This window comes from Primulina eburnea, chromosome 12 (genome assembly GCF_022965805.1).
Source record: "Primulina eburnea isolate SZY01 chromosome 12, ASM2296580v1, whole genome shotgun sequence".
In the NCBI taxonomy this organism is placed as follows: domain Eukaryota; kingdom Viridiplantae; phylum Streptophyta; class Magnoliopsida; order Lamiales; family Gesneriaceae; genus Primulina; species Primulina eburnea.
Window position 1 is genome coordinate 3,293,542 of NC_133112.1, and position 13,638 is coordinate 3,307,179.

At 35.2% G+C, this 13,638-nt stretch overlaps 3 protein-coding genes across 5 annotated transcripts; all 3 read right to left on the reverse strand.

Moving 5' to 3' along the window:
* Positions 1 to 278: 278 nt before the first annotated feature.
* On the reverse strand, positions 279 to 4,254 carry LOC140808081 (pentatricopeptide repeat-containing protein At3g24000, mitochondrial-like). The gene is given in 4 exon segments (XM_073165101.1): positions 279 to 594; positions 881 to 1,103; positions 1,869 to 3,604; positions 3,606 to 4,254. Coding segments are annotated over 2 exon segments (1,941 nt in total). The 5' UTR covers positions 4,008 to 4,254; the 3' UTR covers positions 279 to 594; positions 881 to 1,103; positions 1,869 to 2,065.
* A 1,081-nt stretch (positions 4,255 to 5,335) lies between these two features.
* On the reverse strand, positions 5,336 to 6,031 carry LOC140808158 (low temperature-induced protein lt101.2-like). Its single transcript, XM_073165203.1, has 2 exons — positions 5,646 to 6,031; positions 5,336 to 5,500 (listed from the first exon to the last, which is right to left on the reverse strand). The coding sequence occupies exons 1-2, from the start codon at positions 5,724 to 5,726 to the stop codon at positions 5,417 to 5,419; spliced, it is 165 nt and encodes a 54-aa protein (XP_073021304.1). The 5' UTR covers positions 5,727 to 6,031; the 3' UTR covers positions 5,336 to 5,416.
* Positions 5,336 to 9,323, reverse strand: LOC140808157 (nuclear transcription factor Y subunit B-1-like). 3 transcript variants are annotated; one of them, XM_073165200.1, is made up of 7 exons: positions 9,195 to 9,323; positions 8,731 to 8,971; positions 6,967 to 7,096; positions 6,704 to 6,709; positions 6,540 to 6,623; positions 6,284 to 6,346; positions 5,336 to 5,500 (listed from the first exon to the last, which is right to left on the reverse strand). In XM_073165200.1, the coding sequence occupies exons 2-6, from the start codon at positions 8,955 to 8,957 to the stop codon at positions 6,284 to 6,286; spliced, it is 510 nt and encodes a 169-aa protein (XP_073021301.1). In that variant the 5' UTR covers positions 8,958 to 8,971; positions 9,195 to 9,323; the 3' UTR covers positions 5,336 to 5,500. The 3 variants fall into 3 exon arrangements, 1 of the variants encoding a protein (XP_073021301.1); XR_012112824.1 differs by having other exon boundaries at positions 6,704 to 7,096; XR_012112825.1 differs by having other exon boundaries at positions 6,704 to 7,096; positions 9,157 to 9,323.
* Positions 9,324 to 13,638: the final 4,315 nt, after the last annotated feature.

Consider the following 13,638-nt stretch of genomic DNA (forward strand, 5'->3'; position numbering starts at 1 on the left):
GTTTTCATCCTAGTTGTGTGTTTATTTAATCTACTACTAATGAAATATTTACTTGATAAATTCAAATTTGTATACGTTTGATATTTCATTTCATTTTCATCCATGTATATATCCCATTCCCATATCTTTTTAATAAAAGTTTCTAATTTTTAACAAAGGAATTAGTTCACTCACAAATGGTCAATCACACGAGTGAAATACTATAGCTCTTTACGGAGGATCACCTAAAAAGGACCATCAAGATCGTTTCTTCTTCAATTATAATCGCCCTAATTAACAAGAATCAATCCCCTGTGACTTACTTAAATAGTAACCATTGTAACTTACAGCGAAAAGAAACATAAATCCTTGATACTTTGATCAGGACATATCCAAGAACTTAGTCGCTGAAACGACGGTTTAAATTGCAAGAAATAATCAATTCGAAATACATTCCAAGAAAAGTTATAATTTCAAAACAGAGGCACGACCAATGGGCACACTTTCTCGAACATTGCTTCCTCGTGACATAATTAAGATTCATCTGTCGGATAATTACAAGCATCCAGCCTCAAATTCGAACTCGACATGGCACTTGTTGAAGACATCTCATCTCTGCAGTATTGTAGATTATAATTAGTCGTGCACATGAATTACTGATCCATTACTAGGCCCTCAACATCAAATAATATCTACATATTTTGTTTTGTATTCGCGATATCGATTCAACCAGACATGACACAGCCATATTTTATACTATTGGTTAAAGAGGTCGAGATTCATCTTTACCAGTTCAATTAAGGCACAAAAATGAATCAAACTTATTCTTGCAATAATGTTTTTAAGAGGGATCATTCTTGCAATTAATCCTAGAATATACTAGGATTAACAAATAACTTACGGATGAAGCAGGTATTGAGTAGCTTGGCATCTTTTGCAAAGTCATTTATTTTTATGGAGATAATTTTTGGATTAATTTACTGAGTTTATCAATGCAACAATCAACAAATTCAGTAAATTAATCCAAAAAATGCCTCCATAATATTTCTCAGGGTTCGGATCATCCTTGTTGCACTTCAAGAAAGCTCTCTAGCTTCAGCAAGTCATTTCAATGTGCTCAGCAGCTGCCATCAAAGAAGATGAAGTAGGGTTTCAATTTACTGGGAAACAATAAAGTATCACGCTAAGAATATGGACGATGGAACCCAAAATTTTAATTTACCGGGATGACTCAATTCATATAGGCTTGATACTTGCATTAAGAAAAATTATGCATAAATTTTGAGCAACTTTTCTCTTAATTTGTGTTTCATCGAACTTAAATTGATCTAAGTTTAAGTGAATCAAAAAAACCAACACCACATGGTGCAGATAACAAAAGAAATAATCTAGCACATTATCTTCAGTAAAGAACATGAAAATTTACAGCGAGAATATGATGAATCTACAGCGAAAAAAACTAACACCAGGTGTATAAATCATCAGGTCACTAAAAAATATTGTTCTTCAATCCTCACCCCGAATAAAAACAAAATCCCACAAAATATCAACTCGATAAAAAATTTGTTTACTCCCTAAATCATTGAAGACCAGAGTAATTAACCGTGTAATACTCTGGTCTTCAATGATTTTAGGGAGTAAACAAATTTTTTAAAAAACCCATCAAAATTTTTACATTATTCTTATACGATCGGAGTTTCTGGGAAAATGAATCCTATATAATTAGCAGCTCCAGCTGAAAACATTAAAAAACACCAACTAGCCAAAAATTAATAAGCATTCAACAATTAGTAAACACATATATTCAATGAAAACGGATCATTGCATTTTGTTTAAACCCGATGGCAAGGAGAGAAAGAAAAAAAACCAGATTGAGATAGATCATTCACCTTCTTCTTGGCTCTTGTTTCCAGAGTACATGGTGCAGTCGAGAGAAGAAATGCATGAAAAGGCTCAAAAGATGCTAATTTACATGGAAGACAACATTTTCCACCAAGTTTATTGAAACACGTTAGCATATCATCAACATGAGATACTCTGTGCCTTCATCGATCAGTCCCAAAAATAAGGGGCTTCATCTCTACCACTACCAGTAATCTCGGCAAGAGCAGGAACCATCATGAAAATGATGGAACCTATTCGTGTCTCTCAAGATTATTTCTCTGTGTACCACTTTAGATACAAATTTAAATGCGGTATGACAATCACCACAGACTCGAATGTTCTTCTTTATCCTGACAGGGGATCCAGGTGGAGTGTTTAGAAGAGCAAACGCTAGAGCAAGCTTCTCACTGTGATATTGCAACCTCTTTTCTCGCTCTTCCTGGTCTACAAACCATAATACATGGTTAGTATCCGGGACATATCCAATTTTCTTGATTTCATTAGTGATCTTCTCCCACGTTAAACGAATATCATCTCTTTGAGGGTGGGTATCATCATCAACAACAAACAAATGGACAACATTCTCAATCTCCACCCAACTACAAGCAGGTTCCTTCTTCACTCCTCTTTCATTCATCATCTTTCTCACTCTTGCGGCATCACTCAATCTACCTGCAGAAGCATATATGTTAGCCAACAACATGTGAGGACCGGAATCACTGGGATCAAGTTTAATTGCATGCTCGGCGGCATACACCCCTAATTCCATGTTCTTGTGCATCCTACTGGCTCCAAGCAAGGCTTTCCAAACAGCTGCAGTAGGTTCAATCTTCATTTCTCTTATGAACTTCAGAGCTCGATCAAGTTGACCTGCTCGACCCATTAAATCAATAGTTGCCACATAATGTGTAACATCTGGCTCGATCTTGTACATCTTCATCAATTCAAAATAACGCAATCCTTGTTCCAAAAGCCCAGAGTGGCTGCAAGCATTAAGCACGCAAAGGAAAGTAACTTCATTTGGATGAAACCTCATCCTGCGCATTTCTTCAAAAAGATCTATCGTTTCCTTCCCAAGCCCATGCTGGGCATAAGCAGTAAGCATCGTGTTCCAAGAAACTACATCCTTCTTCAGTAGTCGATCAAACACCTTCTTTGCATCCTCGATGCTTCCTGCTTTACCATACATATCAATAAGAGTATTACCAACAAAAGCAACAAGCTTCTGTCCCAACTTCACCATGTCGGCATGCACCCATTTTCCCTGTTCTAAAGCTCCAGTACTTGCACAAGCGGAAAAAACACTCGAGCACGTGAAATGGGTTGGTTCAAAACCTTGCCGTTTCATATCCAGGAACATCTTCACAGCATTATGTCCCTCTCCTTTCCTTGCATATGCTGCAATCAAAGCATTCCAGGATACATCATTCTTACTCTTCAACCCATCAAACACAACTTTTGCCTCCTCCATCCTCCCACACCGAGTGTACATATCAACCAACGCGCTCCCAACATAAACATCGTCCCCCAACCCACACTTCATGCAAGCCGCATGAATCCCTCTCCCAATTCCATCACTCTGCAAGCCTCCAGCAGCCTTCAGAGCACTTCCAAATGTAAACTGATTCGGCTTCATTCCAGTCTGTATCATCATCAGAAACAACCGCAACGCCTCCTTTGACTCGCGATTCTGTGAATACCCAGAGATCAACACGGTGTAAGACACCAAGTCCCTATCCGAGCATTTCATCGAACGCTTTTCGCGCCATCAGCATATCACCGCATTTCGCATACATGTTAACGATCGTGTTCTGCAAAACAATGAAATTCTTATATTTTGCGTCAATGACATGCTTGTGAACCATTTTACCTTCTCCGAGCATTCCCAAATCCGTAAATTTCTTGAGGAGCTGAATATAGAAGCTGACGTCCAATAACAAAGCATCACGATCAATGCGGTCGAGAACGGAGAGTGTCTCATTTTTGTCTTGGATAACACCAGAAAATTGGTGGAGGTCTTTGTTCTCTTGTTCACATTCTGAATCTGGCTGAAACAGAGCTAATGTGGAGAACTTAATTTGGGAGGAGATTGGAAAGTGGGATCTGCCGATTTTTCCAAGAAATGGTATAATGGAGTGGTTCATGTATGCTGCTGTTTTCACATTCAATCGTTCAGAACTCTCTACAAGTTAATTATGGTTGGGCCAGACCGAGGTTTCAAACCCTGGCGCCATGGCTAAGACCGGGCTTTAAAACAACGGCCCATTGAAAAGTTAAATGAGGGGCCGGGAGGGGTTTAAAATCCCGGCCCATCGAAAAGTTAAATGATCGTTTTAATTTTTAATTTCTTAAATTATATTTTCAAAATTGTTAATAAAACATATGAAAATTGTAAAACACTATCATTAATTCATACACATGGTAAAATAATCAATCAAAATTTTGAATGGTTACAAGAATTATATTAAGAATAAAAATAATTTGAAATGAATTATAATAATATTTTTAAAAAATTAAATACAACGATATTAATAAAATTATTGATAATAATGCTAGGGAAATTAGGGTTACGGAAATAATCGATTTAATGTCCCAAAATTTTCTTCACATGCGAGACATACACGTGCTACAAATCAACATAAATATTATGCCCCAACGAGCAAGAATCACTAAGAACCCCTCTGAAACAACTCCGCTCCATGCTTCGACATATATAATAATTTTAGACAAAAACTTGTGTAAAACAATCTACAGATCGTATTTTTTATGAGACGGATATCTTATTTAGGTTATCTATGAAAAGTATTATTTTTTATGCTAAAAATATTACTTTTTATTATGAATATCGATAAAATTGACCTATCTCATAAATAAAAATTCATGACATCATCTAACAAAAGACCTACTCATCTTGATTATTTTCTTTCATATCATGTAAAATGATATCTAAAGACAAGAAACATATCAGTTTGTTCGAAAGAAAAGGTTGGTTTAGTTATTTCTCGAACTTTGCTTGCTCTTGGCGACACAAATCACTCAAATTTATTACATTGTTATGTCTTCAATATAATCGATTCAACCAGACATGACTACAATCATATAATTTTATAACAGTACAAAACAAAGAGGTAAATAATTTTATATATTTTTTTGCAAAAAATCTATTTTTGTTTATAGATTTAGCATTTTTCTAACCTTTCTCCAAAAGAGTGTTGCTTATTAAGATATTAAATCACTCAAAACGACACACCTAACCATTCAGATCAATAACTCATTACAATCCTACTCTTAATCATCATGCACGTTTATCCCATTAGTATTTGTCATTATACCACGTAGTGTAAGAGTATCTAAAACACACACACACAAATATATATATATATATATATATATATATATATATATATATATATATATATATATATATATATATATATATAATGTAAACTTACTATGCAGTTTGACATCATAATCAATCTTTGAAACTTCATAATATAAACACGGCTTAAAAATTAAATCCTTCTCCATACACCCCACACCAGAGCGACATTAGCTATCCAACAAGTACGTAAATTGCGTAGATAATCCCCGGTATGTATCCCAGCAGTGTCAGCAACAAATCGATCCAAAATTCCACCTGAAATCCAAAGTCAACAGTATTTAGAAATTCTACACATAATTTCAGATACTACAACGCAGACAATGCAGCGAATAACTTGAGCATTAGGAGCAAATAATTTAAACTAAATATCTGAAACAAAAAAATAAAAAAAGAAGATTACTCCGCATCCGTATCTAAGGAAGACTCCAACAGGTGGTAAGAGAATTGCCAAAATCACTTCAAGAAACGTTTCAGAACCCATAATCGAATGAACCAACTTCAACTTTTGGGCGAAAATATGTGCAGATATCGAAAGAGAGCTCAACTAAAATAATAAGAGCCAAGGGAACGAGAAGGTGTAGGCTCTTAAGCATTTAAAGCATTAAAATTACAACACGTAGAACAAACGTGTCGTGTCCTCTTCACTCGGATCTCAAATTTTACACACACAAATTATAATGATAATAATAGTAACACTTAATTCGTAAATAAAACGTGGCACGCTCGTATGCCATTAACTTGGCCATTTGGGGAGGTACGATTCATTTAAATTAACTTTTTATGTTTTTGTAACAAAAATATTGTATACTTAATTCGACAATTCATGGTGGCTACTTTTTTAAAAAATGTTGACTTTAGCTTAAAAAAATAAAATAGCCCTTCGGAATGAACGTAAGATATCCAAACGAAGACCAAAAGGTCACATCAAGACGGAGAAGCGTAGTGTACTTTTGTTTGAGATGTAAAGTTTGAAATTTCACCACATAAATCAAATAGTTAAAGACAGAGAAGTTTGCGTTTGAGTAGCTGAGGCCTTACTCAAAATTTGATTTGGGAACTTGAGTAGCTGAAGCCTTGTGGAAAAGGAGCTTGATGAACAAACTGCCAATGTACAGTGACAAGAAATACGTTTCAATTTCGTAGCAATCCATACAAAAACTTAAAAAGATTTGGTTATGTGAAATTTGAAAACTTAGGATAGCTGGACAGGAGATTTCCCCTGTTGACCACCCCTATCTCTGCCGATGCTGACAACTACAAAGCTCTCGAAGCATAAAGGAATTTATAAGCTAACCTGTGACTCGGAAGGCAGCTGAGTTCCGATTGTGTCTTTCTTAGAGGATCCATCTCCAACTCTAGCAGATCCCTTAGTGTCACCCTGACAATTGTCAACAAACTATCACCATAGAGTGACTAAATGAAGTCGAGAAAAATTGAAGAAGAAGCTGATTTGCATACCTCTAACTGAAAATATAGCAGTCATTCCACCAAATGTACCAAGGCAAAAAGGGTGAGCGTATTAGATGATCATCTCATTAATCAACTTTAAATTGCAGTGAAAAAAGCCAAGGAAATCCAAAAATACATAAAAACAGATGATGAAGTAAGAATCTACCAGTCTTCTTACATTTGCCGTGTCCTGACCATGGACTGAGTGGGACGGTAATAACTTCCCATGGGAAAAAAAGGTTACTAGATAACAACCGAAAATAAGATAGTACCTCTCTGTACCTAGCCAAATATGCCTTCAGCGGGGCAATATACTCCTCGAAACCTAATGTTGCCATTGCCCACAACAAATCATCCCCGTTTATTGTCTTTCTTTTCTCTTTTTGGCACTTGTCACTAGCTCTATCCAATGAACACGAGGTAAAGTCAAAACCATATTCATAAAACTAATGAAGTTAATAAAATAACCCGCGTACTGTAATCAATTAAGAACCACATACGCGTATTCACAACATGTAACGGTTCAGTTAACACCCAAAAAAGTAAATTAAATCTACTTTTGAGATGAAACTAAAAAGGACAGCATCAAATTAATAAATCAAACAGATTTAGGCACAAAAAGTAAGCAATCAAATATCCAAGAGCAGAATGAAAATACATGATGTATTCCGGAGCTAAGGTATTTTTAACCAAACGAAAAATTGTGTAGATATGTTTGAATTGCTCTTCCTGCTGAGAGGTTACCCTGAAGGCTACTTTCTTGGTCAGTTGTCACCCACCTCCTTTACTGAGCAATTCTTGGTCAGTTGTCACCCACCTCCTTTACTGAGCAAGTATAAACATAAAATTGAACCGAAAACATTTGTAGCCAAAATCATTTTTAAAAAAAATAGTCATGGGAAAAGTATTAACTGAATGGTGATTTGAACATGATTGTGGCTGTATGGATGGATGAAAAGGACAATCTATTCACATGTGACATGTCCTCTTAAATAGTCGAGTGTACTCCCGTTTTCACCTTTTAACTGATTCATTCTAGAACCAATATTATGGGCCCAGCTCATCAAGATGTACTCACTCATTCAAAGACCGTAAGGGAAAATTAAAAAGGATCATGCATGCACTTTATTTGGAGATGGGGAAGCCAAATTTCAATTTCTAATCCAGGAAAGAACTATGATAATTTAGAACATACATGGAAAGTTGTTCCCCACCGTATTTTCGCATGTCGGACACTAGTTGATCCATGAAAGGATTTGATTTAGTAACGTTACAAACATGCTAATAAAATCTATATTAGGCATTGGAAACTCCTCGCGATCAGCCTTTACTCAACAATTTGGTCTTTATTTGCAGTTCTAGGAAGGTCTGTTATATTGGAACTAACATCAAAAGATCATGTAACTCAGACAACACAATTTAAGAGCTGTGTGCAATGAAGAGGCAAGGCAAGAGAAGTGATTGAGGTCACAGAACATGAGCGGATGGCAATTAATAGTGAGATGCTAGCTTCCAGAAAAAACCAACGCAACAGTTAAAGTTGATTCCAAATCAAAACACACGCACAAAAATGCTTCACTCCCCACATGAACCAAATACTTGTTATCTAATCAAAGATAAAACCGATTCATCTATTACTAATTTTTTGTCATAAAATCAAAACTTTAAGTAATTTGAAAGCATAGATAATCCGTTGTACAAAATATCACACCACCAATCATTCTTCTATTCAAATGAGTCATACCACAGAACACAAATAAACATTACAACAATGAACAAAAATACTAATACACTCCTCACAAATAGGACATAAGTTTCTTTTCCAATAACCAAAATGGACATAATAGCACAAAAATAAGAAACGTATGCTACAACATTTCGATGCATTCTCCTAACATATATCAAGACAAATATACAGGCAATTCACGGACAGAAACAAGAGTGATGAGGCTCGGACAAATTTATTTTACAATAGAAACACAAAAATACCACGTTCAGTTAAAATACAAGATACCCTTAGCTTGCAGTGAACGTACTCGCTAGTGACGAAGCTGATAAACTCGGAGACGCATTCCTGAACCGTGTCCTTCGCATCCTTCGCTATCTTTCCATTCGCAGGCAACGCTTTCTTCATGATTCGGCCAATATTTGCAATCGGAAGGAAGCGATCCTGCTCTTTCACGCTAGACTGCGGACTGTGATCCCCACCGCCGCTATCGTGGCTGCCACTTCCACCGGCAAATCCACCAGGACTCTCAGCCATTCTTAATCCAAACCCTAGCACAGTAAAAATTCCAAAAACGAAAAACAACAAAAAACAATTCAAAAAATCCAAAATTTTTCTCAGATTAACAAGAAACATCGCTATAAAAAAACATAAAGCTTGAAACTTGCAGACATGCGTGATTGATTTGACCTCATACAAGCATAATTACTAGAAATTAGCACGCGTATATACATACATATTACAGTGTGGCGGTAGGGGGTGGGTTTTGAGTACCTAGGTGTTGGATTTGTATTTCGCGCGCTTGGGGAAGAAGAAAGGGGATTGGTTGGTTGATTGAAGAAATCTGGAAATAGGGAGAAGTTACGATCGGACGACGGAGAGATGAGGAAGGTGACTTCTTTATTACTACTCAATTATTATAAATAATTTATTTTTTATATTGGAATTTATTTTTTTATAAATAACTCGCACAAATTACTTCACATTTCGGGATCAACTTTCTTCGAAAAAATCATTTTTTAAAAAAATAAAATAAAATAAAATAAAATAAAAATTCACTAGCTATTGCAAATTAACGTTATACTAAATATCACATTAATTTTAAAAAATAAAAGAGATATCATGGTACAATTTTGATACAACAATTTATTAGCAGGAAAAAATCTTGTACTTGGTTAAATTTTTTAGTAGGTTTTTTGTTAGACGATCTCACGAATCTTTATCTGTGAGACATATCAATCTTACAGATATTCACAATAAAAAGTAATACTCTTAGCGTAAAAAGTAATAATTTTTCAATTATTCATGGATAACCCAAATAAAATATATGTCACGATCCGTGAGACCGTCTCACACAAATTTTTTTGTTATTAAAAATTATCTACAAACCTTCCTCACATTCTCTCACGTGATACATTATTTTAAGTTTCTGCATTTTATATGCTAGGATTCAATAATTAAATTTTATCGAATAATTTTTAGTTTCATCATATATATATAATTTATTTTATATATAAGATATAATTATGATCGTGTGTGCTCGTCCACTAATCTATTAAACAAAAACTCATGTGAGATGGTTGAGTCACCTTCTTTTTATGCCAATTATTGTAAATATGATGAATATTGATCTGCTTTACGATTAAAGATCTACGAGAGCGTCTTAAAAAAAACATACTTAATTAATTAATATTACAAAAAGCTATTAAATTTTAATTTCACAGGTTAGGCAGTAAGTGGGCAAGAAAGTCCAACCAAACTCCACTAGGCAGTGGGGTCTAAAATTCCAGTTCCCCGAGTAACATGATTCAATCTGATTCATTAGTATGAAAACATTAAGACAACGTTTGGTTGAAAGGATATGATAAATTAATGATTAATCTGTAAATGATAAATAAAATGATTGTGGTAGGATTCGTATTGTGTGTTGAAATAAGTGTTGTGTTTGGTTTGGTTTATTAAAGGGTGTGACAAACAACTATTTGTTATTTCTACTACCCAAACTACCCTTACACAATTTTTTTTTAATTAGTAAAATCAGACCCACTTTTTTATCTTATCCTCCCATTTCCTTCGTTCACTTCCCTCCACACAATCTCAAATTCAACAAAACCCTACTCCACAGCAACTTAAGTAACTTAAGTAGTTCATCCTAGATGTACGAAAGCTTGCTGAAAATCTGTGGATCGTAAATTGTTGAAGCTCCAACCTTTTCACTGCAGAGTTTAACGCAGACAGCGAAGACCTAGCCGACACTCCTTCCTTCCTTGCTTTCACGCTGTTGTTCGTTTGGGCGAAGCATCTTTGTAATTTGAGTGGGCTTTTGGTTAGGTTGAAAAGGGTATTTTAGGAAAACCAATGTTTGATAGAGACCCGGACTATTAATAAAGGCTGCTGTCATGGGTTTACTTTAACCATCCTAGTAGCTTTTAATCCATTACACATAAGATTGGGTGGGTTTATTTAAAAATAAACCAAACGTTTGATTGGGCTGGAAAAAATTAATCAAACCTACTTAATCAACCAAACCAAACATTGCCTAAATATTGTATGGTATGATAGTATTCGAATTTAGATTTTAGCCCCTTCAACTTAAATTGCACTTGTCTAATTTATCAATCAATATTGGATTGAATAAATTTAAAATGCTTGCATTTATTTTATTAAGTAGTTTCTTCAACATGCACAAGGCTTGTGAACCTCCTTAAGTAGTTTAAATATTATTTTATTGGACAAATTTTTAAATTAGTAAATTTAAATTCGAAAATGTTTTATTGGATGTTTCGCAAATCATGATATAATTTCCTAATATATATAATTATTACTTTACTAAATAAATAAAATATTGGAGAAGCAACGATTGAATACTTGGGAAAAACACCACGTGTATCATAGAAAATACACTAGTTATATAATGATGAAAAAGGGAGATTAACTAACATATAAATGCATTTCACAAAATCATTGAACGCACAAACCAAATAAGATGAACCATGAAAAAACAGATCAAAAGCACCCAGAAAATAGAGAGGCGAGAAAAAACACTATGGGGTAAGATAAAAGTGCGAAATGTGTGATTGTTTCCAGTCGGCTGGTGGTAAGACGAAATTATCTGCTATATTTGGTGTTTTAAATCTTATTACATTTGGCTCAAACAAATATCGTTTGCACAAATTATTAAAAATTAAACTCATCAAACATGTACGAGCAAAATACAATTAATTATATGAACAAAATACAATTAATTGTTGATAAAATATTCGATTCATCTAATTTTTTTGTAAAATAACGATAATAAATTGTTTCTCAAACACGATAAATGATTTTGATTTATTCTTTTTTTTATTCACGATGTTTAATACATATATTTTTTATTAATTTTTGTAAATGAAATTTGTATTAATAAAATATAACACGATTTGAAACACTAAGATGAGTGAGATTTGGATCATCTACTGGGTTTAAAATACAGTATTTGGTGATGTGCACTTTTTATACGAGATGATCATGTGATCATCTCATTTAATCTAATAATTTTTAAAATTTATCTGATATGATGTGATGTACGAGATGGTATATGATCTGATGTTCGGACGATCGTGGGATCGTATCCAAATCCAAGATGAGTGTAGCATATGTTTCTTTAGCCTTCTCATGTTTGTGGGTTCCGCCGATCATCGTAATATGCGAAATAGGAGTAGCCGTTATGTGAACTCCAAAGAAACTAACTGTTTCATCAATCTCGTGATCATAGCCATGAAATAGCTAGTGTCGTCATGCCGTCAAGGCGAGGATGTGACTGCTTCCGTCGGGTGAGCTTGCAGCCAGCCACCTAGGATGTCATGCATGAAGGAGGACAGAATAGGGCGGTATGCAGTAGTTGAACCGGCTGCTGTAGTAATGGTGGCAGCTCTTCCAGGGGTCGTGGTGGTGGCAGGAGTAGTTGCCGGTGACGCTTTGCTGATTGGTGGCGTTCTGAGTGTTGGAAATCTCAGGCTTAGGTGCTACCACGTGTGCTGCAAGTTCCTAAGGATTCGATGGCAGTGTGGCTGGAAATTGCCCGTTTCGCTGAGCAGAAGTGGGTCGCCACATCAGTATTATTCGACCTAGGATCAGAAGCATCAGGCGCTTCGTCGTCTGGACTGGAACTTGTGAGCCTGCTTCATCAAAAATTCTTGCTAAGCTAGCTATGGTTGTGGCTAGCAAATAAGTTTTCATAACTACAATCAAAACGGTAAAGATGAATCAGGGGATGCGAGTAATTTGGAATAACTGGTTGGAAGTGGGATTTTTTGATAGGTTTTTAAGAAAACGTGGCTGCTTATTGTGATTTCTCTTGAGGATGGCATCGCTTGTTATCTCACTCTGTAAATTTGTGTTAAATGAACCAAAGGTTTGCAATGGTAGTTCTTATGGCATGCTTAAGGGTGTTAGACCATAAGCCTAGGAGGAGAGAGGAGTAGCTAAACTCAAAAACTAGAATCTTGGATGGGAAATCCCCACAAGCTTATTAGTTAGTCCGTGCTGGAGAAGTCGACACCCTTGGTTGTCCATTGATGATTTTAGTTTTCCTATTACTATTAGGTATATGTACTCGAATATATAATATGAACACAAACCAAATTATCTATACTTACCTGATGGTAGTCTTTTCTCAGATTGCCCCTTCCGGCTTCCTCTGTATCAACTCATAACAAGAACACCAATATTAGACCTAAATCCAAGATGAAAATCCAAATCCAGACTAGCCTTGTGGGTAGGTAGTCTTGAGCTTATTAGTCATTTTGTAACTAACTGTCAAGCTGATATGGATTCACAACAAAGGTTTTCTAAATGGAAATGTATTTTCTTGTCTTTTTTGTAAATTGGTGTCCGAATGGAGAAACTTTGTGAACTTGAGAAGCCCGACAATATTTAGATCTTTTGCTGCATATATTCAGGTAATAATAAGAAACTCGAACCATATGAATTATGATGCTAGTAACTTCACGACAGATAAGTTTTCAAAGAGCTGTATAAGTTGCTCGCTATTTAGTAAAGCTCTTATTTTTAATTGTTTCATTACTGGAAAGACGTGCTAAATTTTTAGCCGATGCAAAAAGTACCAACTTAGCACATACACTGAAAATCCCCCTTCCCATGTTCGTATTTTGGTATTTCTATCGAGGTTGAGTCCAAGGACGCATTTCTTGTTTGTAAAGATTGTGTTTAAGATGAT

Coding starts and splice junctions, on each gene's coding strand:
- LOC140808158 (XM_073165203.1), bottom strand. CDS start 5,726: ATGGGTTCTGAAACGTTTCTTGAAGTGATTTTGGCAATTCTCTTACCA. Junction 5,501..5,645: donor TCCTTAGATACGGATGCGGA/GTAATCTTCTTT, acceptor TTTGGATTTCAG/GTGGAATTTTGGATCGATTT.
- LOC140808157 (XM_073165200.1), bottom strand. CDS start 8,957: ATGGCTGAGAGTCCTGGTGGATTTGCCGGTGGAAGTGGCAGCCACGAT. Junction 7,097..8,730: donor ATCAGCTTCGTCACTAGCGA/GTACGTTCACTG, acceptor TTCATTGGATAG/AGCTAGTGACAAGTGCCAAA. Junction 6,347..6,539: donor AGCTGCCTTCCGAGTCACAG/GTTAGCTTATAA, acceptor GTACATTGGCAG/TTTGTTCATCAAGCTCCTTT.